The sequence below is a fragment of the Pteronotus mesoamericanus genome, unplaced genomic scaffold (genome assembly GCF_021234165.1).
Source record: "Pteronotus mesoamericanus isolate MK-2021 breed Mesoamerican mustached bat unplaced genomic scaffold, CSHL_Meso_final contig_192, whole genome shotgun sequence".
NCBI classification, from domain to species: domain Eukaryota; kingdom Metazoa; phylum Chordata; class Mammalia; order Chiroptera; family Mormoopidae; genus Pteronotus; species Pteronotus mesoamericanus.
Genome location: NW_026555082.1, coordinates 1 through 22,339, shown reverse-complemented (window position 1 = coordinate 22,339; position 22,339 = coordinate 1). Strand labels below are relative to the sequence as shown.

Here is a 22,339-nt window from a genome sequence, read left to right as displayed (position 1 = left end):
GGGTCCTCTCTGGACCCTGGCAGGAGTCAGCAGGGAGGGGTGGTGTGCAGGGGCTGAACAGGGCCTCCCGCGGGGCAGAAGGTTCCAGACCCCGCCTCCCCAAACCCCCGACGCTGCCTTCTGAGTCCATGGGCCCCACCGGACAGCCGCGAGGCCCACACCCCAGTGGTGACCGGTTCAGGTGGCCATGGGAGTGTCTCCGGGCCTCACGTGGCCTCAGTTTCCCCTCCTGGCCCCACGGCTCTGGGAGCGGGGGTTGGGCGGGCAGGCTTGGGGCGGGCCCACGCTCACAGCCCGCCTCCCCGCACAGGTGGTCTGGAGAAAGCTGGGAGACGCCGCCAGCTCCAAGCCCTCCATCCGGCAGCACCTGTCTGGGAACCAGTTCAAGGGGCCTTTGTAGGGCCTTTCCTCCGCGGACTCGGACCGCCCCGCCCGGGGTCCCTGGGGGAAGCGGCAGGCCTTCTGGCTGAGCCCCTGTCGTCTCCTGTGATGAACTGTACATAGGACGCTGCCTGCTGTGGGTCCCCCCTGCTGCCGGCCGGGCCTCATCACCCGCATCTCACACACCAGCAAACCGGGAAGCCGAGGGGCCGCCTGTCCGCAGTTCGTTGCAGTCCAGTGGCCTGGCAGCGCCTCCCGCTCTGGCCCAGGCATTGGGCTCCCTGGGCAAGAACGGAAGGCTGCTCTCGGACGCTGGGCCCGGGACCCTGCATGCTGGGCCTGCGCTGCCTCCACCCTCCACCCTGGCTGCCACCGCGCTGGGCTGGGGCCGCTGGCAGCTGGACCCAGTGCAGGCGGCACTTTGCACCCACCTGCTGTGACCTGAACGCTGGCTTGCTGAGCACTGGGTCCTGTGAGTCACGGACGGGGACCTCCCGAGGCCCCTCCTCGGGCCTGTGCTAGCTGCCGCTCCGTTTTGGCGTTCATAACCCCCCCACCCCAGGGTCACCCTGCCCTCTGCCGGCTGTGCCCTATCTTTTTGGGTGCTCCCTGCTCAGTGCCCGAGGCATTTCCATTTTCATTTTCATGGTTCTCATGAGGGACCAGGAACACACGCAGGCTGAGCAGAGTCCTCGGGCTGAGCCACACTTGCCCCACTCCCCAGTAGGGTAGCACTGGGTCATGCCTGGGCCTCTGGTCCGCCTGGTGTCATCCGCCGGAGCCTAGCCCCATCCTTGGTCACTGTGGACAGAGCTGCATGGCCGCAGAGACGAGAGTTCTGCCCTACGGAAGGAGCTGGACTCGGCTCTGGCTTGAATGTGCTCTGTGACCTTCAGCCACTCAGCCTCTCTCGGCCCCTGGTGCGAAGTGCAGTCTCTGAGGCGCTCGGCCATGCGTGTGGTTGGAGGCCATCAGCTGCAGCCTTCCTGGGCTCGCAGCATGCAAGCCGCGTCACCTGCAGGGAGGCCGCTGGGGGCTGGGCCAGGCCGGGCCTGCCCGCGCTGCGCTCTGCCGCCGTGTCCAGTGGGCGGCTGCCCCGCCCCTCCGCCCCTCCGCCCCTCCGCCCCTCCGCCCCTCTGCCCCTCCGCCCCTCCGCCCCTCCCACGCCCCCTGCCCCGAGCCCGTGCCCTCTGAGGTAGGGTGGGAGCATGTGGGCCGGACGAGACCATTAGTGTAAATGGTCGTGTCTACACTGTAAAGTGCAGTATGTGAGTCTTCAAATGTGTGAGGAAGGGAGGCCCAGAGGGGGTAGGTGGTCCGTGGTTCGCTGCCAGCGAGGACCCAGAGCTCAGAGGCAGGCAGGGCCGGGCCCCTGTCGGTGCTGCCGGGAGGCCCTGGCGTCCACGCACTCCATTCGGTCCTTGCCCACCCTGGAGCTCCCCAGTTCTGGCGCTGAGGGCCGCAGGGGCCCTGCGTGGCCACGGCCTTGTCCTGACACCTGGGAGGGACGGGGACCAGGTCCCAGCCGCTCCCAGCATCCGTGTGCCGCGCCGCTGGGGCGACACTCTCAGGGGAAAGGCGCCCGGCCCCCTCGTGTCCCGGGAGTGCTGAGGGGGCCCTGCCAATGGTCGCAGGCACGTCCCGCCTGCCTTGGGCATGACAGGGAGCCGTGGGATCTTTCCGGAAGGAGCATGCCGTCAGGGCAGGCGGGGGGCTCCCTGTGGCAGGCGGCTCCCTGTGGCGGGGGCGCGTGCACCTGGAGCGGGGTGAGCGCCCTTGTCCTCGGGCGCAGCGCTGCTGACTCCTGCCCGGGCGGGCAGCGGGCTGGCGGCAGAGGCCCTGCTCAGGTCTCGGAGTCCACAGAACCGCAGCAGCCACGGGGGCCCGGCCTGCTTCGGGGGGAGCTGCGTCTGGGAGCCCATTTGCCATGTTTGGATCAGGTCGGCTTTGCCACGACTGACAATAAGCTAAGCAATAAGGAAGGCCCCCTGGTGTCTGCAGGTCCTGCAGCTGCGCCCAGGCAGGGCAAGCCTCACAGGGACCTTCCCTTCTGGAGGGTGGCAACCCTGCCCCTGGGCTGCGGTGGCGTCCGGGGGGACGGGCGTGCGGGAGCGTGCTGGCCATGGAGGCAGAACAAGCTGGTGCAGAGGCCCGGCTGTCCCGCCCGTATCCCCACGCCAGCGCGGCATGGGGTGGCTTTCCAGAGCAGAACCATGCCGGTGACAGCCACCTCGCCAACGTAAGCAGCTGTTTAAAAGCAGCAGCTCTGCCTGACCCCACACCAGGTCCGTTCACAGTTGTGGGGTAGCGGGGAGCCTCCAGGGGCGGCCGGCCCTGTCGCTGACAGGGAGTGTGTGGGGTGACCCTCCGCCCTCGGGAACCTTAGCCCTGCAAGCTCACGGTGGGTGGGGGTGTTGGTGAGCTTGGTGTCCTTTCATAAAGGCCCCTTTCCTTTCCAAACCCACTGCTTCTAGATCCTGCAGCTGGGGGGCCAGCTGCCCCTGGCTCCAGGTCCCACTGTGACAGAGGCCACCCTTCCAGCCTCACCCTGGGGGCCAAGCCCGCTTGGATCGGTCTGCTGAGCACGTTTTTCTAGGGTGGCGCATTTTTACCCAGAAGTGGTTAGCTCCACACGTCAGTGTTTAAAGAGAAAAGTGACCTTTCACTTTTTTTTTTTTCCTTGAAAACTTGAGAGGAAACAAAATACTACTGATTTTTTTTTTTTTTTTTTTTAAAGAAACGACGCATGACTGCAGAGCGGTAGAGGTGTATATTTTTCATGATGTGGGGGAAGAACCTGTGCTGCTTTCTGAACAGGCCGGAACGTCTGGTTCCGTCCCCGCGCCGCAGGCAGCCGCGCTCTATTTTCTGTAGGACGTGACCCTGAGAACTGGGGCCGGCCCTCCTGGCTCCAGCCCGTTTCTACCTTCGATTGAACCCCTTTGATTTGGGGAAGAGCAAAAGAAATAGAACTTTTTGATAGTGTGGTAAAAACATTGAACTATTTTAGTACAAGGTAACAGAAGAGTGTGACAGTGTATACTTTGCGCTAGATAAATAAAGGCTCTTTGCAAGCCTCCTGGTGGGTGCGCAGTGCCTGTTTGTTGGGGGAGAGGGGCAGGGTCGCTGGGCAGAGGGCCGCAGCCCCAGACGCATCTCAGGAGGGTGGCAGCGGGGCACATCGCTGTGCCCCTCAGCATGGGTGGTTCAGACCAGCCTCTGCAGCCATAGGCCAGAAACAGGGCTTCCAATTCAAGCCCTCATCCAACCTAGGAGCCCGCGTCTGCGCAGGTAGGTCCGACAGCTCCAGGCTCCTCCGCAGAGCGCGCGGCAGGAAGCGGCGCGGGGAGGCTGCCCGGGAGAGGCAGCGTGGCCCTAGGGTCAGGAGGGGGATCCCGCCCACGGGCTGCAGCAGGCCCAAGCCCCACCTTCCACCAGTAACAGACAAAGGTTGCCGACTGCTTTTATTTGGATAACTGACTGCTTTTATTTGGATAACTGACGAAGGAGTCTCATTTGTAACCAAGATGGAATTCACAGTATGTTGTTACATTCACACTTAAAAAATATATCTCTATGTACAGGAATTTGCAGATCGATGTAAACATACATTACTTTCCAAGTACATTCCTCCCCTTCTTCTTGGAGGACAAAGAAAAAAGCCATCCAATCAGGCAACCCCTTCAAAATAGGTTTAATAAAGCAATAAAGTGGTTCTTCTGACCGACCAGGTGTCACAGGAGAGAACACAGAATGAAAGTGATGACAACAGCTTGACTTCAGATGGAACTGGACTATTTAAAATTGAGTATCCAGGAAAATTAGGCACTGATTTCTAGAAGGAAATTCACTCCTTACGGATGCTATTCCTTGAGCCAATATGGCTGGTTACATTTTCACTAGTATCAAGTCGCCTGGCGCAGGCCTTGGCCCTCAGCGGACTCCAGTGCGTGGCCGGCGGCCCCCACTCCTCTGTGGGAGGACCACTGTGCCTTCCCACTGACACTGTCTAGCATTACACAAGGTACCCTGCTGCTTACTCACTCCAACTACTCAAGTTGATTAGAAAAACTTTTGTTAAAAAAAGGGGGGAGGGAAGGCGTCAGGTTATCTCATCCAGGCTGCACGCCCCAGCCCCCCGACCGGTGGCATGCCAGGCGGAGGGATGGGCGGGGGCACAGGTGGCTGTCCCCCAGGGGGGACAGACGGAGGGGGGTAGCTAGCTGGGGGTAGGCCCAGGCCCGGAGGAGGGTGAGGAGGGACAGCGTGGGTGGGGGGCAGGCGTGGGGGCGGGGGCGGGAAGTTGGGGTTGTAGGTGGGTGGAGGTGGGGGGTAGCCTGGAGTGGGCGGCGGGATGGTGGGTGGGGGGAAGGAGGCTGGCGGAGGGGGCACGGGTGGTGGGGGTGGGTTGGGAGGGTAGACGTGGGGGTGGTAGGGCAGGTGAGCCGGTGGGCCATAGGCCGGGGGCAGGGCACCGTAGGCGGGGCCCTCGGTCTTCATCATGGACTGCAGGCTCTGGTAGCCCTCTCCGGACATGTAGGAGCTGCTGGTGGACATCCCGGTTATGTAGCTGGAAGGCGGCGGCGGCGGCGGCCGGTGCGGCAGCGGCGGTGGCTGGTGCACAGGGGCCGGGTGGGCCGGGGGTGGAATCTGGACTTTGGGGAGGTCACTGGCGTCCACGGGACCTGGCGGCTCGGCCTCACCTAAGGTGGCCGAGAGAGGAGGCTTCCGGTCTGCAGCAGAGAGGCCAGTGACTGACGGGGCTCCTGGTGCCCGGCTGGCGCGCCACATAGCGCCCTCCGCCCGCCCCCGCCCCTCGCCACGCAGGAGTCTGGGTCTTCAGCAACCCTGTCCAGGTGTGTGTGAATGGTCACACACCTGCAGGGCTCTGCTCCCCTACGCTGACTCTAAACTCACTTTTCCTGGGTAGTGCAGCAGTTCTGGATGTGAACATTCGCATACACTGAGAGCCTACAATATCCTCAAAACATCCAGTTTGTGAAAAAAGAGTTTTGAAAGCTGCTCGGTCCTTACTGTTTTTTAACATTTTGACTACAAAGTCCCCCTTCTAAAATCTTTGCCCAGGACTCCCGAGCCCTGCCCTCCAAAGAGGCGGGGAGGAGAGCTGGGCCCATGGCCAGGGGCCCACACTGACCTGGTGGTGGGTGGGCCGGCGGCAAGGGAGGGTGGGTGCTCTCGATCTTGGGGATTTTAGGCGGTGGTGGTTCTATGAGAAAAAAGTACATTAAAAAGTACTCATACCTCTTCATGTAAATAAACCTGTCATAGCAAAATAAACGAGGAATTTCTTTAGGGGGAAAGAGCTGGTGAGAACAAAGCTTTACGGGAACTTGAGGAAGGTCTTGGCTAAATCATCACATACTAATCCTTTTACGTAAAGGAACACAGAAATGCAACCCTCTGCTCTCCTACCCTCCCTCCCCTTTTCCACCAGAGGAGCCCTCCAACCACCGGAGAGGCAGAGAAATACCTACTGGCGCCCCCACCAGCACACGGAACACAAAGGCAGGCCCTGAACGCTCAAAGGAAACCGCCACCTTTTTATTCTTATTTAAGCACATCTTCAGTTTATTTTCTCTCACTAACGTGCCCTCCCAGTTGGCAGCTGGTCAGAGGCGGCACGTTAACTGGCACCAGCAAAGAACAGGAAGTGAGTGGCCTTGGAGCTGAGGCTGGGGCTACCCGGGGCAGCAGTCACCACCCACCCTTCAGGGGCTGAGCGGCTGCCTGTGAGCAGCATCCAGTGAGGGTGCTAAGTCACCCAGGCCTAGAGCACTGTTTACAAAGGTAGAGCGTGTACACTCACAATCTAAAGAGATCAACCTTTCTGTTCATCTGTGGGCTCTGGCCCTCCCTTCCGGAACCCACTCTGCCCAGGTCTGCTCCCCGCTGGCCTGATTTGCTTGGGTGTTGCTGACCACTTTCCTGGTTTCCTGTGTCTCACTCACAGGCTGTATTCGAGGTCTCTCTCTTTATCACCTTCCTAAGAGACCAAATGCCCTCTCTCTATGTTGCTGACTCCATGCCTCTAGCTCCTACCTCTCCTTCAAAACTGGGGCCGGCTTTTGAGCCCATGTGGACCCAGTAGCCAGCGCTCACAGGCTCGGGGCAGCCGCCGCCTCCACCTGTACCTGGCGCCCCGCCACCGCCCCTGCAGCGGACCCAGAGGGCAGTGGCCGACAGAAAGGCAAGGAGAACAGCCTGTGTAACTGCACTTTCTGGCAGTCATGTTCAGAAAAGGTACAATTAATTTTAATATTTAACCTGACATATAAAAAATTTGGTTATTTCAATGTATAATCAAAAACTTACTGACCAAATTTGTTACATTCTTTTTTCTTGCCAACTCGGAGGCCTGGCGTGAACGCTGGCCAAGGGCACAAGACCACAAGACCACAGGAGCCTCTGCGCCGCCAGCACTCGGCAGCCGCCACAGCGGGTGGCTCAGACTGCGCAGCTCAGCTGGGACCCACCTGCAGGCTGTGCCTGACACGCCCCTGCCCCTGCCCCTGCTCCTGCCGGCCACCACCCTGCCTCTGCCCTCGCCAGGCCTCACTCAGATGCTGGCGCACCCCTCCCCGCTCAGCGTGGTCCCTGGCCCTCCGAGCAGGCAGGCGCTGTCCTCCGTCCTATCGAACTTCAAACTTCGCTTCAACCAGTCTTCAGTCCTATCAACGGCGATGGCGACGCTCTTTCAGCGAGCGCCTCCTGTTCCAGACAGACTCCTCCCCATCACTCCCGACTCCCCTGCTCACCTGCCTCCTTCCACCTGAGGGCTCCACCCCCTCAGCCCTAGCCGCCCCCCACGGTCCCCACTGGCCGCCTGCCCCTCTCCCACCATCTGCTGCGCATCGGCTCAGCGCGGCTGTGCGTCCACTCCTGCGGGGAGCGCTCCCACTCCTGCGTCTCACACGGTTTTGCTCACACTCACTTGGGGCTAAAAAATTTATGGGCACTGAACTCATCATTCCCCCAAAGATCCTGAGAAAAACGCAGTTTACTGTAACTCGGAGATCTTAGCAGTTCAATAAGTAATTCCCTGCATCCTACACTGCAACTAGGCAGCAGAGACCTGGGGACCAGCGAACAGGGCCAGTGCCTTCCCGGCTCTGGACGGCAGGGCCGGGGGTGCAGAACACCGCCGCTCCCTCTCTCCTGTTGCCGCTCAGACGGCTCCCTCCTGCCGCTCGCTTCCCACACGGACACGGACACCGACACAGGGTCACCGACTGCGGGCTCTGCCCAGCATGTGCTTAAGAAGGGCTGTACGCGCCCCACCCACCTGCGGTCCCTTTACTCTCCACTGTGGCACACCTCACGAGTCTCTAACAACAAATACTGTTCAGCAGGCCTCCGACATTCGTAACTGCATTGTGTGCATGGGACTCAGAAAATTGCTATTGACACCTCTTATCAGAATATAAGCTAAAAATAGAGAATTGGGATAAACAGGGAAGACAACACACTTTTTCTGAGAGGCAGGGCCAAGTCTGTGATGGGCTCTAAGGTTAAATTTTAAGGCCGATCTAATCTGAATGGAAACGATTAAAAATTTGAAATTTTGATAGGCAGAAATACAAAGCTAAAGAACAGAACAGTAAATTACCTGCAGCTTTGCTCTCTTCTTTGGGAGAAACAACCTGTTACAAAAGAAAACAAAACGGTGACCCAAGCCCTTGGGGACAGTGAGAAAAGCGATGGTGCAGGCGTGGAAGGAACCCCGCGACGGGAGGCGGCCTCAGACGGAGCTCTGCGCCGGCCCCCCCAAAGGGCCTGCAGCCGCTGCAGAGTGCCGCTTCTTCCTCCCCGCCCCGTCTGACTCGGAGACGGGGCGCTGACCGTGCTGGTGCCGAGCGACCCAAGGGCCAGGCCCTCTGTGGCCCAGCCCTCAATGTGACGAGCAGAGTTACCTGACGCGTGTTCCCCCTGCACGGCTCCCTCTGGGGGCTGTGCGACGGCGGCCGCGTTCCAGCCAGGAGCAGACGGAGTGGCGCCCTGGCGGGGCCGGGCTCTCCCCTGACCACCTATGTTCTGGCTCCCCACGGACCCACGGCCCGCCAGGGAGGCCACACCCAGTGCCAGAGGCCACTCACCGTGGCTCGCTTCGCCTGGCGGGGAGGACTAGGCTGCGGAGACGGTTTCTTGGGCTGCTGGGCTTGCTGTGGCGGCGGCGGCGGCTGGGCTGACGGCTGCGGGTCCTTCTGCGGGGGCTGCGGCGGTTCGGAGCCTTGCGCCGACTGTGACGGTGGCACTGGTGGCACTTGTGGTGTAGATGGGAGCGAAGGGGGCTGCGGCAGCTGATGAGGCGTGTGATGAGGCATCTGTTGTTTTCCTTGTGAGTAAAGATCCAGGATTTGGTGGCAGATGTCTAAATGACAGACGACAATTACATTTACCACAAATTGATATTTTAAATAACATTTTACCTAGAAAATCAATCAGCCCATCTCCCTCTGGGCCTCCCACTCTTCCACAAGGACCCACGTGCGGGAATCCTGTTTGTGACTCATCTCGCGGCTGCTGTGCCCAGCATGGTGGGTCTTTCCAGGCCGCCACACCTCTGGGCTTGGACAGGGCGAACGTGAGAGCTGGAGTCCAAGCCCAGAGGCCCCTGAAGAGGGTTCACACAGGCCTGTCCGGGAACCCCCGCTCCCGGACTCACGCTCTCAGGGCCGCGCCGCCTGAATGCGGATGGAAAACCCCCCAGAGTGCTCGGCGTGCCCCGTACCTTCCAGAACATCCACAGGGACATCTTGCACAAACTGCTCCCACCACCTGCGGTACATGGGTTTGGAGGTCCACTCCTGAATTTCGAATTTGCACAGACGTCCTGCGAGATACATCACTGCCACCGCTATGATCTCGGGCTCCCACTGCAGTGACAAGGTCGTGCAGAGGCTAGTTCAACGAGAGAGAGAGAGGCGACTGACTTGGCTGAGCGAACGTCTGTGATTGGCTTGAGGCACGGGAATGAGGTGCTGCCTCTAACTGTCCATGTGCTGCTGCTTCTCTAAACACGTCAAATAATGTATTATACACATACAAAAGCAGCAAGTGCCTCGTCTTCCAAAAGCATCCAAGTAACTTTAACCACGGGCACCAACTGACCTCTTGGAGGGGCAGCGGGATTCTGGCACGTGCCGGAACTGCCACGCCAGGAGGCACAAATGGGCGTGGCCTCAGCGCTCCGAGCTGCGGGGCCCCAGCCACCAAGCTGTCCCTCCAGACGGCGAGGACCGTTCTCACAGGCTCCTTGCCGCTCCCTGGGCTCGGGAACGTCGCGGCTCTAAAGCCAGCACCCCGAATGGACCCCCAACCAAGAACCAAATGGGTTCCAGTATCAGGTGTCAAAATTCTCCAGGGTCTTGCTCTGGACTAGTGCTTCAGATGGGTGGGAAGAGTCCAGCGTCCCGCCCAGCATGAGGCGGCAGGGCCGTGCCTCTGCCCGGAGCGGGCAGTCCGACTCCAGCCCCCGCCCTGCCATGAACTGGCTCTTCAAGCTGGGCCAAGCCAGTTTAATCCAAAGTGAGAGGTTTGGATAAAATGACATTTGAAGTCCCTGCCCATCTGAAAACACTATAATTAAAGACTATGCTTTCAGGGATCATTTCTCTAGTTGGCTAAAAAACATTATAATTAAATCAACATTTAAACAAATGTACCTGTCATTGACAAACGTCCATGCCATTTGAACCAACTTTTGAATTTTGTTTTTATCACCTACAGGTGGAGGGAGAAAAGTGAGTTAGCAGAGGGGAAACAACAGCACAAGCAGCAACAAGCCCTGTCCCAAAGCCCAGCACAGGGCTCCCCAGGAGACAGGGCAGACGGTGGCCCAAGCCCCACCTCCTCTCTGCCCACACGCCCCGCGTTCATGGGACGCCTGGCTCCAAGGCCAACTGTATTAGGCTACTAAAAAGATTTTGACTCATCTTCCTGCTTCCTATCATTTGGCAACTGGATGACAGAATCCGTTTCTACATAAAAGGCACCAGTATTAACAGCCACAATACTGAGCTGTCTGCGCAAGCCACGGCCCGGGTGCTTTCCACGCCGACTCCTCTGCCTTCCTCTTCTGAGGAGCACAATCTCAGCGACATCAAACCATGACAAAGACTTGGTTTCAGAACAAGGAAGTCCTCTTCAGTAACTGTCTCTTACCTTTGAGTTGTTTCGCATATTTGAGCAGGAACTGGTATGGGTGTTCAACCTGTAAGTCAAACTTTATGGTCTGTAGTAAGATTCTCTCCAGGACCATGACTTCTTCCTAAAAATAAAGCAGATGTGGAGATGGTAGTTTTACTCACAGGTCTAAAACGGCATTTAAAAAGTGAGCTTTCCTATTTGTCTGCAAGTTGTAACTGTTTCTTGTGCCTTTTCTCCCCTCTCCCACTCAGGCACAATGGTAAACTCTGAAAAGAACTAAGAGATGATGAAACAATCAAAGCTAATTTTTAAAAGACACTGGAAACAAGATATTCTAAGAAATGTTATTGCTCTCCGTACACGAGCAGTCCCCTTCACAAAGCAGACCTCCGCCTCAGAGGCCGCACAGCCCGGCAGCCGTTTCCTTGCAGACCTCCAGGAACCGGCACCGAACACTTACTCAGGCGAGCAGCTTCCCGCACTCCCGCGCAGTGAGCCGTGCCAGCTGAAGATGTGTACGTTAGTGTGTGTGCGTGCGTGTGCGCGTGTTGGGGGCGGGGAGGGTACCATTTTTCTAAAAACTTTTTTCCTTTCTGTGTTGAAATCTTTCATCTATTTAATAAGATGTCCCAAGGTCATTTTCTGATTAAATCATTTTTAAAATTAAACCATCTCCTAAACTATCTACACACACACACACACACACACACACACACACACACAATCTTTCGTGTCCCCTGATGTTGCCTACTGCTGCATCAGCATCAAAGGGACTGAATATCTGAAGGGGTAGTTTCATGATTACTCTTCTTCTTCTAAGAGTTTCTTGTTTTTGCTCATTTCTCTACAAATTTCAGTATTTTATTTACTATCACTCTAGAAAAATGAAAGCTATTGATGTTCTGACTGGGAATTACCTGAATTTACAGAACAATTTAGGAAAATGGGCATTTTTTAACTATATTGAATCTCTCCATCGAAAATGTATTTTTTGTAATCTTTTCAGTACTTTAGTAGTTTTAAGGTATCTCCTCCCCACCTACAAATTTTTTATGAAGTTTATTCCTGAATATTTCATTTTAATGTTGTATTGTACTGGACTCTCCTCTTTTATTAAACTCTCTAACTAGTTAATGCCCATAAACAAGTATTTCATGAATTCAGCTTCTTGAGCTCTGTGCAGCCCACCTGCCTGGCACCTACAGCTTGGAGCACACAGGACACCCTGGGGCGAGTGGTCGGAGGGAACCACCTGCTCGCGACAGAGAGAGGGCCCGCTCTCCGCGGGAGGCGGGGCAGGCGGGTGGCCTCCCCGTCCAGGTGCGGCGCCGCTTCTCAGAGCGCACCTGCCGTTCCACCTCCACCAGGGCTCCGAACAGCCCGGCTGGGCTGAGGATTTTCTACCCTCGTCCCCCACACATTCTCTCTGGGAGGCTTTTAAAAATCCAATCAGAGATGCTTTCCCCTGTTTTTGTCACCACCTGTTTTCCAGAAGCTTCAACATAACCTTTGCCAAGAGAGCCGGCCAGCGCCCAGGCTGCAGCCCAGAGCCTCACGCTGCAGCCCGAGGCCCGGCCTCCCTTACAGGGCAGTGCGCGGGCCCCGCTCCTCAGGGGACCTTCCCTCGGCCTGCGCGGCCCGTCTGGAGCCTTGCCGGGGCTCCCGGGGCCAGCGTCCCACGGCGCCTTCAAACACTGGCGTTCATCACAGCTCTTCCTCGGCCAGTTCCGTAAATACTTTATTAAAATCTCTCTCACCACTCAACTGTAAAATCCATGAGAGCAAAGTCCATGTCTATTTTGCCACCCATTTTGTGTCTAGTATCTAACATAGAGGCTGGAGCAAATATTTGTTCAATACGTGAAAAAATATAAAGGGTGGGAGAACCACACAGTTAAAGCAAAGCTAATTAAGGCAAAAACGTTCCACATGAATCACAGTCTTATTTTTCTTAACAGCTTCCAATGCCTCCCCAAAAGGACTGCACCCGTCCCTCGGCCAAGGGAAAGGTCCTCCACAATGTCTTTGCGGCTCCAGACCTCGGGCCCTGCTGAGGCCCCTCACCCCAGCCTGTGTGGGAGGCTGCGTAGGGGGAGGAGCAGGGCCCTGCCCCCCTGCCCACGGGGGCCAGGCTGCGCCCTGGGTTTGCAGTCCAGCTGGCAGGGCTGTCCCCCGCTTCCTATCTGCTGGGGCCCAGGGCCCGTGGCGCCCCAGCCCGCTGCTCCCGCCCTGGGTCTTGGTCTCCTGGCTTGATGGGGAGAGGGTAGAGACAGGATGCAAAACGGGACTTCTCCAAAGGCCCCTTGAGCAGCACACACCAGCTACTGCCACTTGCCCATGGCCCTGCCAGCACCATGCTCCTAACGCTGTGAAAATCAAACACGCACAGGCCCTGCAAACGTTATCTCATGGCTACGTTACTTTTCTGAAGGTACATTTCCGATCACTGTTAGTATGAATTCCTAACAGGTGTACATTTTTACAAACAGGGGAATGAATTTATAAATAAGTTCAAGGCACAGAATTATCCACGTTGACAATACTTAAAAAGTATTAGTATCCATCACCACCACGCTGTATGCAAAAGCATTTTGGGCCTCTGTCAACTCCTCAGAGCAAAGAAGAAAACACACACACACACACACACACACACACTCTCCCCCGTTATGTACATGCACATAAACACTGCATGGCAGAGAGAGGGCGGCCACGGGGGGAGGCAACGCCCACCAGCCAGGCAGCCCAGGACCGTGCCAGTGCTGGGCCCCGTCACCCTGGCCGGCTTTGCTTTAGCTGGGGCCGCGAGTCCCTGCCCACAACATCAGTTTGTCTCCTGTTCGGCACGCGCCTGCTGCACGCCCTCTCCGTGCAGCCGCTGCCCTCGGCACCAGACCTGGTCTTTGCTCTCGGATTCCACAGCTGGGAAGAGGGCAGCTCTTTGTGCGATTATTTAATTAAAATCTAATAATGAGCTGTGATAGATGTTATGAAGGGTATTTAACAGATGCCATAAGGGTTCCAACGGGGGGCCTGCACAAGAATAGGGGTGGCCGAAAGCTGCCGCTGGTCTCTGACGGTGGTCTTTTTAGAACATAAAACCAGCACGTGCGTAATTATTCCCACACCACTTTTGGACACGAGCAGGCGCTGCGGGGAAAGGGCAGGACGGGTGGCAGAGCCACCGTCCATCTCCGGGTGTCTGAAAACAGCGGCACGTGTCAGGACCTGCCACCATTCTTGGGAAGCAGACGCACAGCACAGGCAGACACACGTGCGTGCGCACGCAGCGTCGGCACTGCCTGTTCGCCCCGCTGCTGCCATCACCCCGAACCCAAGAAGCCGCACTGCGTCTGGCTCTAGAAGCACCGACAGGCGCGCGAGCATGTTGCTCATTTCCATGAAATGTACCGTTGGCCCGACAGTGCCCGGAGCACAGCTTGGCACATTAGCAAGCGCTGCTGAAGTGCCGGTTGTGTAATGTCCCCTCCTCTTACAGAAGCAAGAAGCACGTCCTGCACGAGTCCTCCCAGGGACTCAGGACTGACAGACACAGGAGCCCCAGCTGATGTCAATAAGGACCTTTATCTTAATGCAGGAAATAAGATTTAAAGGCAGGAAGTGATGATTCTTACCTTTGGGTCATCTCCAAACTGGCCAAACTGTACATCATTTAATAAAATACGCGCTGTTTTGATGATATCTTTACATTTTTTGGGTGTTTCCTCTACTTTCCCAGCCAGAAAGAGACAACAAGCTCCTGTTACCTAGAAGAAAGACAGAAGTTCCCGGGATACTGTCATCGAAGCTCACACAGAAACACAGCAGGGATTTCCATCCTTCACAGCAAACCGACCCCTCACCCTCCCGCCTGCCCCTTTCTCGTGCACAAGAACTCAGACACCCTGAGAGCTCAAAGGAAGTTTCACACACACACCCAATTTGGCTCCACAAATTATTTAAAATTTCATTTTCTGAAGAACATGTTATGTAAACAAAGTAGATGAAAGAAGGGAAAGAAGCTGCAGACAAACTTTCTTTCATTGCAATCTGAAAGACAAACGTCCGTTCCGTGAGCAGTGAGCTTCGCCACAGAACAAGAGCACTACTAAGCGCAGGCCCCGTGGGTCCCACCCCTGCGCCAGGGCCCTGTGCCCCGCCGTGCCCTCCAGCCACCGGACCCTCGTCCAGTCCCATGACACTGAGGTGGTCTCGCCGCTTCTGCATGCCCCTCCCCAACAGAAGCCTGACTGGCAGGTGTCAGACGCTGAGCCCAATGTGACCGCCTTCCTGTAGGACGTGCGTGTGAAACTCAGTGAAGCCTCGGCAGAAGGAAGAACCCCCACGAATGGGCTTCCTGTTAAGTCTAATTCCATTACCTCTTTGTGAAACCTTTCAACCGCTTCAGCGTACCTGGCAAAGCCAAGCGCCCTAATCTGGGACTCAGTCTGCCTTTCCGCCCAGGGCCCCCCATTCCCTCCCTGCCAAATGTACCTCCCCCTCGGCTGACACCGACTACGCTCTGCCTCCGTGGCTGTCACGCCAGCTTCGGCTGGACGACTGCTGCTCGCTCCCTCCATCTCAGCACGTCTAACGCCCCCTTACAGCCAGGGCTGGCCTCACTGGGCACCGCAGCGCGTCCCCCGATCCCTCCGCAGTGCCGTGACCCCTCCCTCGAATGCTGCAGCCTCCCCTCTGCACCCCTCCCGCGGCCTCACTCTCTCCATGTGTTTTGTACACAGCACACCATCTCCTCGGGACGCAAAGCTGTGGAGGCAGGTTCCCACCTGAGCTGCCCACGGAGCGGGAGACACAGTGCCCGTCTAAGGAGTAACTGAGGAAGGAGTGCTATGGCCTAACAAACTTCTATTCCTTCTTGGCCTTTGTTGGATCTCAATGATAAGCCCAAATCTATCCTGGCAAAGGTAATAGGGAAGTTAACTTTCACACAAAGTACAACATCACTATGGTCCATATTGGTCTAAATAAAAAAAGATCTGAATATGGTTAATTAACAACAAAACAAAGTTCAAACTTGACTTTGTTTATACACAGTATATACTATGTAGAAATACATACGTTCTAGAAATACAAAAAGAGATAATCAGTCCACTAAACTGTGTGGGAATAATTATATGTGATAGAGCATTACAATAAAATTCAAATACTTACATATCTTGGGAATTGCTTGAAGGAATGAAACATATAGAAGCGATGAAAATAAATTATTCCAGTTGCCAGGGTATCATAGTGCCTATTGCTCTGGTTAAGGATTTTAACCAAAAATTTGTACAGGTTATGTTCTTAAATGTGGAAAAACTAAAGCAGTGAGACAAATAGCAACAAAATCAGCGGTAACGTAAACACTGTCAGCAGCAAAGCCGGCAGACGGCAATCCTGGCATCAGAGTTCTGATACAAGGTCAAGTTCATGCTGTGAACAAGGCGGGGCTTTAGCATCCTTTAGGAACACCCCAGCTGTGACCCCTGGGTGCTGTTTTCCTTCTGGGGGCCGCTTGCTCAATGGCTAGGTCTACACATTTAAATGACAAACAGGAAACAGAAAACCCCTGAAGAGCCAAGCAAGGCAGAAATAACATCTAGACAACAAGGTATTCAAGAGGCATTTTAGCACAGTGCTGTTATTACACACTCGGTCTACAGTAACTGATTTAATTCTCGGTGGTGGAGGTGGGGAGCCTATCTGCAACAGACTCCAAAGAGATAAGGATACAGTCCCAGACGTGTGCCCACGTCAAAGATGAACCGAGCCCCCTCTCGGCGGTACCTGGCTTCAGTGGCTGGGTCGAGCCCTTCCAGCTGAGAGGGTGTATGAGCTAAGTCTTTCTTATCCCAATACCAGCATGGTTTTGTGTGGTCCAGGTTGGCTGAGGCTACTGAAGGGCTTGAATTTTCTTTATTTTCCTTCATTTATTGAAGTAGACTCGTTCTTTTCAAGATCCTCTGGAAGTGTTCGTACCCTAAGAGAGAAGCAGAGCGAGGTTGGACAGGGACACCCCACGTGGAGCCACCCCAACCATTATAAACAGTCTACGACCACAGGGCGCACCTGGTTTTGAGTTGCACTCTCCACAGAAACAGCACTGCTGACCGACTGGCAGTCAGAAGCCCAGGCTCACCTCCAGGGCCAACCGAACAGGCCCACACGCACCGTCCTATGTCATTTCATACAAGGGACTCGAGCACCCATGGGTTTTGGGACCTGCGGGAGTCCTGGAACCAAGCCCAGGCAGATACCCAGGCGCTCCTGTGCTGTAAGTGACCCCCAGTATGGTAAATCCCTATGATTTCTTTAGAAGGAAGCGAGTTTCTGCCTCACCTTCCTTCACTGGGCCCAGTTCCCTTATGCGGGTCTCAAGTCCATTCTTTGCTAAAACCGAGGCCTTCCTAACGCCTTCAAAAGATTGGTGCTCTAAAATGGCCCATCTCTCCCATCTAGCACCCAGTTAGATGTTCCTTGTTCGTTTACATGATTTCACTTAGGTACTTCCACGTAAAAAAGCCACCAGGCTGGATGAACTCACACCTGCACAAGTCACTGAAATGAGCAGGATATTGTCAGGTGTGGCTGCAGTGATTTAGGGGGAGCTGGTGGAGGGAGGTGGAAGGAAGAAGCTGCTTTAAATTCTTTTTGCTTCCTCATCAGCTTCTCTTTTATTCAGAATGAAGAGATTCTCTAAAGGTTCCATGCTGAGGAAAAACCCCCCAAAAAACAAGGGCTCCCATCTGAGGTCACAGTAATATGTAAATTATAAGTTGGACCGGAGAAGAGAAATTCCCAAGGAGGGCAGGAAAAGTGTTCTGCCAGCGGTGCTAGACCCGCGCCCGGTCAGGCTGGCGGGGAACGGCAGCACGGCAGCCAGGCTCCGGGTCGGGCGGGCCGCCTGACCCTGGGGAAGCCGACATGCCGGCGGGGTGCTCTCCTCTGCGCGCTGGCGAGCTCGCGAGCGAGCCTGGAGTTTCCTTTAACAGAAGAATTAAGTACCTGAAGAAAAGCAATCCTGTGAACTTACACTTTTGTGTGTGACTAAATCGGGGTGGGGGGGGAGCCCCGTTAATTAAAGCCTCAGTAGATACGAGGAGCTCGGGGTTAAATGTCTTAACACACCCTTTCCCACCTATCAGATCAGCAAAAAATCCCAAAGTTTCCCCACGGACCCTGCTGGCAAGGCAAGGAGAAGCAGGCAATCCCACGGACTGCTGGCGGGAGCACCACGGGGGACAGCCCTCACAGGGGGCCCGGCAACACCCACCAACCAACACGCTCATCTCATCGCTCTCTGCTTCAGCAAGCCCACTTCCCGGAGCCTACTCTGAAAACACCACCGCCGGTATGAAACAGCATATGCACAAGATTATTCCCCAGAGCGTTATGTATAATAGCAGGAATTGTCAACAACCCAAATGCCTGTCAGTAGGGCACCAGCGCAAAAAAACATGGCATATTAACACAATGCATACCATGCACTGTTAAAAGGGGCGGGGGAGAAAGCGCTTAAGTACTGATGCGGAGACATTTCCAGGATCCGCCAGCAGCAGGGTAGCGTGCTGTGTCTTAGTACGTAGGTAAGAAAGGAGACAGGAGACGAACTAAGAACAGACGTCTCCATTTTTTAAAACTAATGAAAATAATGTCTGCCAACGGGGTTTGGGGAGAACAAGATGGAACACTGGGAAGACGACTTCTTTGAGTATGTATCTTTTTTTATAGTTTTGACTTAAAAAAAAAAACCCCTCATTTTAAAATAATTGTAGATTCATGGAAAAATTATAAAAATAGTACAGAGAATTTTTATACACTCTTCCCCCAGTTTCCCTTAATGGTTAACGTCTTCTACAACCACGATAAGCCAATCAACACTAAGAAATTAATTTTGGTATGCTATTAAATAAACTATAGTCTTGACTTACAGTTAAGTTTTTTCGCAAAAATCCCTTTTCTGTTCCAGGATCTTAACCAGGACACCACATGGCATTTAGGTGTTACTGTTCTCTAGGTACCCTCTGGCAGGTAACCATTTCTCAGCCTTCCCCTGCCCTCAATGGGGTGTGTCTGAGGCCCCGCCAGGAACGGGCAGGGGCTGAGGAAGGGCGCCAGAGGCAAAGCGCCCCTCCCACCCACCGGGCCAGGACGGCTTCTTCCTGCCAGCCTCACCCGCGGGCATTAGGGTAAGAAGGGATCCGCCAGGCTTCTCAGCTCAAGTGGCTGTTTTCCCTTTTCTTTTTTCTGTTCCTGAGAAGTGAGTCATGAAATACAGCCTACACTCAAGGGTAAGGGAATGAAACTCTACCTCCTGGAAGGAAGGGCAGCAGAGAACGTGTGGACAAATGTTAAAACCATCACACTCATCAGTAATCATTTGGGAGCAACCATTTTGCGATGCAAAATACTACCCCAAAAACCTGTTTTTCTGTGAGGCTTCGCCTGTTGATTTCGTCATTTACCTCTGGAGCTCGCCTGCAACCATTATCACTAGGGCGTTTGAATGGTGATTTTCTATTTAGGGATGGAAAAGAATCCCAGTCCACAGGGGACAAGCCACAAATATGTTCAAGCCCATTCTACCTTGTTGTCATTGACCAAACCCCATGCTAATAATCTAGTCTAGGTGCCTTTCGAGTCCAGGGCAGAATGAACAATACATGAAAAGCAGTGAAAATAAATGCACATAAATAGGACAGAAACAGTCCTCTAAAGCTTCCATCCCCTGAAAAAGTGCCTGCCTCAGTTCTATACCTGTTTGTTCCCTTTTACTCTCCGATTATTTTTTCACAAGGTCCTAAAGTTGAAACTTTTCTCATTAGCAGTTCATGATTACTGTGAAAGGCTGAGAGATTTACGAGCTCTACAAAGTAAAAATCTCTCATAAACAAGCAGCATGTCAAGGCATTTTAGCAACACCTTTCATGAATGCGTCTTAGATATTTCACTTTACATGATGAAAGATTAAATTCATTTTTTAACATTCAGAATTATAGATACTTCCAAGTCGGAAACAACAGTAAATAGGTCACTATTCATCCCCCTCACAGCACAGCGGCGCCCTCTAAACCGTAACATCGGGTTACTCACGAACCTTCGTTCGGCCACTTTCATTAATGGCACGTGACCGATTACAAAGCCGCCCATCGCATTGCTGAGCATCAACAACTGGTGTTCCCACGACCGGTGACTCTTGTGCTACCTGTGTATTGATTCTGGTCCGTTCTGTTCATCCCCTAGCTCTGGAACACAGATGGCACAGAGCGAGGGCGTGAAGTCTACCTTTCATCGGCTCTCTGTAGCCCCTATTTAGCTCCTTGAAAATCCTTTTCCCTTGTCTACTGATTGCCTTTCACATATATGAAGACAGTTTTTACATTCTGTTCTTTTCTCCAGGGCAAACATCCCATTTTCTAGATTTGGTTTTAAGTGTTTGAAGATCATCCCGAAATATTAACAAAACGGAAACCAGTACTCTTTACATGATTGGTGTAGCACATGGGGGAGGTCAGGTCACTACGACAGGCAATAACACGTCCAAGGAGAGGCCGCTGAGTCGCGGCGTGCCTGCAAACCAAACCACGTTCATCCTCACAGCTCACCACTGAGAAACTGGAGCCAACGAGACATGAAGCGACTTGCCCACTTCAGCCCACCAGCAAATGGCAGAGCCCCAGTTTATCATTAGGCTAACACGCTGCCTGCCCTCAATGGGGACACGCCTTTGCTTCTGTAATTGTAACGTTACACCCATTTTTGTCAAGTTGGATTTCCTTGTTTCAAACTCCGACAACTGGGTTTCTGTAAATTTAATCATTCCTGGCAAGTCTGTATCCTGTTAGTCTGGGTCTGTTATTTCAGCCTTTAGGACATCTTTGAGCCCTGAGTGTCAGCCCACATGCCAGCTAACTACAGGTTTTGGGTGCCCTTATTCATTTGAGAAGCATGCCTTCTACACGTTTAAAGTTGGTAATGAAAAGTGCTCATCGGCCCTAGCTGGGTGGCTCAGTTGGCTGGAGCGTCGTCGAGCACACCAAAAGGGAGCAGGTTCAATCCCTGGTCTGGGTGCCGACCGGAAGTGACCGAGCGATGTTTCTCTCTCACCCCACTCCTCTCTCTCAAATCAATAAACAATCCCCGGGCGAGGACTTAAAAAAAAAGTGCTCATCAGAGTAAGAGCAAGGCCAGAGACCTGTAGCCTGTGTCTGAAGACCTCTCTTTACTCAGGCTGACATCAATTCACTAACCAACACTGGAGGCTTGGCCATTTGAATGGATATAAATTCACCTAATTAGACCTCATCCAGTGTACACTTACCTGTGTTGACCAGGGCAGGAAGAAGTTATATTTAGTGTCCTAAGGAAACCTAAATAGACTCACCCCGCATCCAGCACTAATCTAATGAACTTAAAAAAAGGGACACCGTTTGTGTCACCCACCTTCTTTAAAAATTGAAACGCTGTCGGTTTGAGGGAACCAGCTCTCCATTCCCGAGTACTCACAAACTCCCTTTTAGCTCTTCCAACAAGATTCTAAAATAGGTTATTAACAAATTCTAGCATCTGAGAGCCATCTCATTACTCTGCAAAAACTGAGGCCTTTAACCTACTCCAGGTTTCTATCATTAACTGTACTTCTGGGATCCCAGTGATTTTACAATCATATCTGCAAGGTCTCTGGCATAGAATTTATTGGAGCCTAAATCTACAAAGGAGATTTAATCCAATTAGACCTTCTTTACAGTCTCCTGAACTACTATGCACCTAATTCCTCTTGATTTTGTTTGTCCCTCTCCAGTTTTGGAGAAAACAAACAAAGAAAGAAACATTTTTCTTCTTCCTAGACACTCAGTGACCTTACCGCTTTCAAATGTAAGCTCTTGAAATGAACTAGTCACGCGCTGCTTAAGGATGGGGTCACGTCCTGAGCAGTGTTTCAGGAGAGGGAATCGTCACTGGGCGAAGATCAGAACGCACTTACACGAACCTAGACGGTGTCGCCCACTACAACGAGGCTACCAGCCTGTAGAGCATGTTCTGTACTAAACGACATAAGAGTCAATGAGGCGCGAGAGAAAAGAATCTAATCGCGGAAGTGCCTTTTCCTCATTCCTTTTCAGACTCCAGAGTCGCAGTACCCAGACGTGGAACGACACCAAAGTCTCAGACTTAACCACGGTTGGGACCGAGCCACTGAGAAGTAATGGAAAGACATGGGTAGGCTGAGGCTGTGAGGCCAAGAGTACGCGCCCGTGTCAAGATCACTGCTCCTTCTGCCCCCCGTTAAAAAGTCCCCAAACCCTAGCCGCCCCTCTCGACGAGGGTCGCTACTTGTTCTAGGGTCCGCGCGGGCCTCTCTTCTCCGCTCCCATACTTCAAAACCCTCTCCCCAAATCCGTCCCGCAGCCCCGCCATCTCTCGCTAACTTCGATCTGCACTGGGGAAAGCGGAGGGAGGTGGAATCCGGGAAGAGAAGCTCCACCAGCGGATGCAAGCAGTTGGCCATACTCTACTCCGACTTTTAGGGACGCGGGAGTGGGTGGCGCTGCCCGCGGTCCGTCGGTCACTCACCTCTCGCCTCAAGCAAGCCCCTTAGCGACGTCTCTCCTTGCCGACGGCAGCCATCTTGGACGTGGGAAGTCGGGGAACTACGTCATCGCCCGGCGTCGGCGCTCCACATCAAGCGACGGGAGGTGCCTGTCAACCAATCAGAAAAAAGCAGGGCTCTCAAAGGAGGAAAGAACAGCGTCTTCTTCCGTCCCTCCTTGCAGGAGGAGGAGCCGGTCGGAGG

At 54.2% G+C, this 22,339-nt stretch overlaps 2 protein-coding genes across 3 annotated transcripts in view; one reads left to right on the top strand and one right to left on the bottom strand.

Annotated features, from left to right (window-relative positions):
- The window catches only part of CCDC85C (coiled-coil domain containing 85C), a 68,213-nt gene extending 66,880 nt beyond the window's left edge, over positions 1 to 1,333 (top strand). For both annotated transcript variants that reach the window (XM_054567657.1, XM_054567656.1), the window contains one exon: positions 311 to 1,333. In XM_054567657.1, the coding sequence (XP_054423632.1) occupies positions 311 to 400 (90 nt within the window). In that variant the 3' untranslated portion in view covers positions 401 to 1,333. The remainder of the gene's footprint in view (positions 1 to 310) is intronic.
- A 2,509-nt stretch (positions 1,334 to 3,842) lies between these two features.
- Positions 3,843 to 22,239, bottom strand: CCNK (cyclin K). Its single transcript, XM_054567708.1, has 11 exons — positions 22,120 to 22,239; positions 16,279 to 16,525; positions 15,718 to 15,799; positions 14,181 to 14,312; positions 10,564 to 10,669; positions 10,065 to 10,122; positions 9,131 to 9,300; positions 8,496 to 8,770; positions 8,009 to 8,042; positions 5,537 to 5,608; positions 3,843 to 5,114 (listed from the first exon to the last, which is right to left on the bottom strand). The coding sequence occupies exons 2-11, from the start codon at positions 16,473 to 16,475 to the stop codon at positions 4,489 to 4,491; spliced, it is 1,752 nt and encodes a 583-aa protein (XP_054423683.1). The 5' UTR covers positions 16,476 to 16,525; positions 22,120 to 22,239; the 3' UTR covers positions 3,843 to 4,488.
- Positions 22,240 to 22,339: the final 100 nt, after the last annotated feature.

What these genes read in the sequence shown, in the direction of transcription:
- CCNK (XM_054567708.1), bottom strand. Translation starts at nt 16,475, where the DNA reads ATGAAGGAAAATAAAGAAAATTCAAGCCCTTCAGTAGCCTCAGCCAAC. An exon ending in GTGGGCACACGTCTGGGACT is followed by an intron (nt 15,800 to 16,278) that starts GTATCCTTATCT and finishes CCAGAGCAATAG; the next exon opens with GCACTATGATACCCTGGCAA. An exon ending in TCAAGCAATTCCCAAGATAT is followed by an intron (nt 14,313 to 15,717) that starts GTAAGTATTTGA and finishes TCTTTCTTCTAG; the next exon opens with GTAACAGGAGCTTGTTGTCT.